At 68.5% G+C, this 2,349-nt stretch overlaps 1 protein-coding gene across 1 annotated transcript in view; it reads right to left on the minus strand.

Annotated features, from left to right (window-relative positions):
* Window positions 1–670: 670 nt before the first annotated feature.
* The window catches only part of USP36 (ubiquitin specific peptidase 36), a gene marked incomplete at its 5' end in the record, with an annotated part of 7,656 nt that continues 5,977 nt past the window's right edge, over window positions 671–2,349 (minus strand). The window contains 5 exons of the mRNA XM_019514876.1: window positions 671–930; window positions 1,009–1,124; window positions 1,287–1,457; window positions 1,776–1,966; window positions 2,200–2,293. Of these exons, the coding sequence (XP_019370421.1) occupies window positions 799–930; window positions 1,009–1,124; window positions 1,287–1,457; window positions 1,776–1,966; window positions 2,200–2,293 (704 nt within the window). The remainder of the gene's footprint in view (window positions 931–1,008; window positions 1,125–1,286; window positions 1,458–1,775; window positions 1,967–2,199; window positions 2,294–2,349) is intronic.

Below are 2,349 nucleotides of genomic sequence, written 5' to 3' on the forward strand. Positions count from 1 at the left end.
CCCCTGCCGCCCAGCCCGGGCCCCGGGGGCGGCAGCTCTGCTCCGGGAGGGCGCCCCAGGCCCCCGGCAGGCTCCAAGGCAGGAGCCAGTTGCCTCGTCCCAGCGCCCCGGCCCCCTCCCGGCCCTTCAGCCACAGGCAGGAGGCGCAGGCAGGACTCTTACAACCCATTACTTTATTGCACCGGTCTGGCGGCAGCCGAGGAGGGTCCTGGCCCCGGGGGCGGTGCAAAACTCAGCCATTTACAGGTATCTACACATGTACAGGGGCAGAGCGTGGAGCCCAGCGGCCGGGCCGGGCCGGGCCAGAGATGGAGGCTTTTCTCTACGTACAGACTAGAGAAGGAAGCACCTCACGCCCATGAACCCTCATCTGCTCTTTGGCTGACGGGGCGGTGAGATCGGAGACAAGTGCGCCGCGGCACCGCTGGGCATGCATGGGCCCAGGGAGGGGATGGGGATGGGGACGGGGACGGGGGCCCAGGGCGCCAGGGTCCCCCAGAGCAGCACAGCAGCCCTTTGCCCAGAGACGCCCGACCTCGGCAGATAGGCTGAAGAGGGGGTGGAGGGGTGGGAGCCTGGTACCAGCCTGCGGCCCTGCGCCCAGCTGGAGGGCAGCAGGGCAAGAGGGACGGACGCAGCTGGGCTGGAGGGGGCAGCACTGAGCAGCCCGGCCCTGCCCGTGAAGCACAGAGTGGGGCAGAGCCCAGGCAGCAGCAACGGGGACCCCGCAGTGGGCCTGCCGTGCAGTCCGGCCCCCGCGCTGGGGCTGCAGGGTAGGCGGCCGCAGGCCCCCCCACCTCAGAGCCGGTAGCTGAGGCTGGCAGCCTTGGCTGGGTGCGTCACGGACCAGAAGTTGCGCTTGTTCTGCAGTTTCTGGAAGGCATTGAAACTCCTCCTCCGCTCCCGCTTTGGCTTCTTGATCTTCTTCACCTGAAGCAAGGCTGAGGTGGGTTGGGGCAGGGACCCGCAGCCCCCGTCCCGCCTCCAGCCCTGGAGCACCAGACTCACCTTCCCTCTATCAAACTCCTCGTCCCACTCGTCAAGGACGGTTGCCCGACGGGCCCAGGTTGCGTCCTGGATGGCATCCCGGCTCACGGCAGATGCCTGGCCCTCCCATGTCAGCACTGCGGGGTAGAGCTGTGTGTCAGGGGTGCTCGCCACCTGTCCAGCCCCCCCCACAGCCCCCCAGCCTGGTCTCCAATCACCAGGGCCCAGGTGCTCATGCCCAGGCTTTACTGCAAGCAGCTGCAGCGCGAGGGCCGGTGCTATGTGGCCCCAGGCCTTACCTTGCTTCCCGTACGCTTTGTCCAGGGAATCCCGGAGCAGCTCCTGGACCGTGCTGTGCTCCTCCTGGCCCCGCCAGGCTGCCCTGGCCCCTGTGCCCTTCTCGGGGCTTGGGGCAGTGGGGCAGCGCTTGTACCCATCTCTCACCTGGCTGTCCCAGGTGAACACTGGCACTGTGGACAACGTGTGTGAGAGCACATGGACGGATGCAGGCGGGCCCTGGCTGTAGTGCTCGGGCTGGGCTGCCCCTGCTCGGCCCCCTCCCCCCAATCCCACCACAACCCTTGACCCCAGGAAGACGGGGCCCAGCTCTGCTCACAGAGAGCCAAGCTCAGACCCCAGCATCCTCCAGGCACTTGCCAGCAGCAGCCTCCAGCCCAGGAAGGGAAGCAGGAAGCGGTGCTCAGCACAGCCCCCCGCCTCTGCTGGAGGCCACAGATGAGGGGCCTGAAGCCAGGCCCTGCATCAGGGGAGCGTGCAGCAGCCGCTACCTGAAGCGCTGTCCACGCGGCAGAGGCCGTTTGCAGCCAGCGGCTCACAGGCAGGTGGGGGGGACAGGCTGCCAATGCGCTCCCTCTTCTTGCACTTCCGGTGCTCGCTCTCGCCAGCCAGCCCCGCGTCCTGCGGCTTCACCTGCCTGGGCTCTGCGGCCCCGGGCTCTGCCTCGTCCCAGGCAGAGCAGCTGCTGGGGGACAGGACGTGAGTTAGAGCAGCCAGATGGTGCCTGGTGTTGCCTTACCCCTCCATGGGGCATCTCCCCACCCCCCAGGAAGGGGGAGCGCTGGTGGAGCCCCAGTAGCCCAGCTCTCCCAGGGCCAGGCCAGGCCAGGCCAGGGTACTGCAGTGCCGACCCCTGGGGTGGGAGCACATCCCTCGGGGATGCCTGGTGGGGGCAATGCCCCATGGTGCCTGCACCTGCTCAGCAGCGAGGTCCCCAGGCTACGTCCTTCCTCCACATCTCGCTTCTTCTTCTTCTTCCTCCTCTTCCGGGGGGAGCTGGTCCGAGAGCCTGCCGGGCTGCTAGGATCCAGTGGCGGGGGGCCGTGTTCGCCCCCCCGCCCCCCC

The sequence above is a fragment of the Gavialis gangeticus genome, unplaced genomic scaffold, assembly GCF_001723915.1.
Source record: "Gavialis gangeticus isolate Ggan-Ray unplaced genomic scaffold, GavGan_comp1, whole genome shotgun sequence".
Classification (NCBI taxonomy): domain Eukaryota; kingdom Metazoa; phylum Chordata; order Crocodylia; family Gavialidae; genus Gavialis; species Gavialis gangeticus.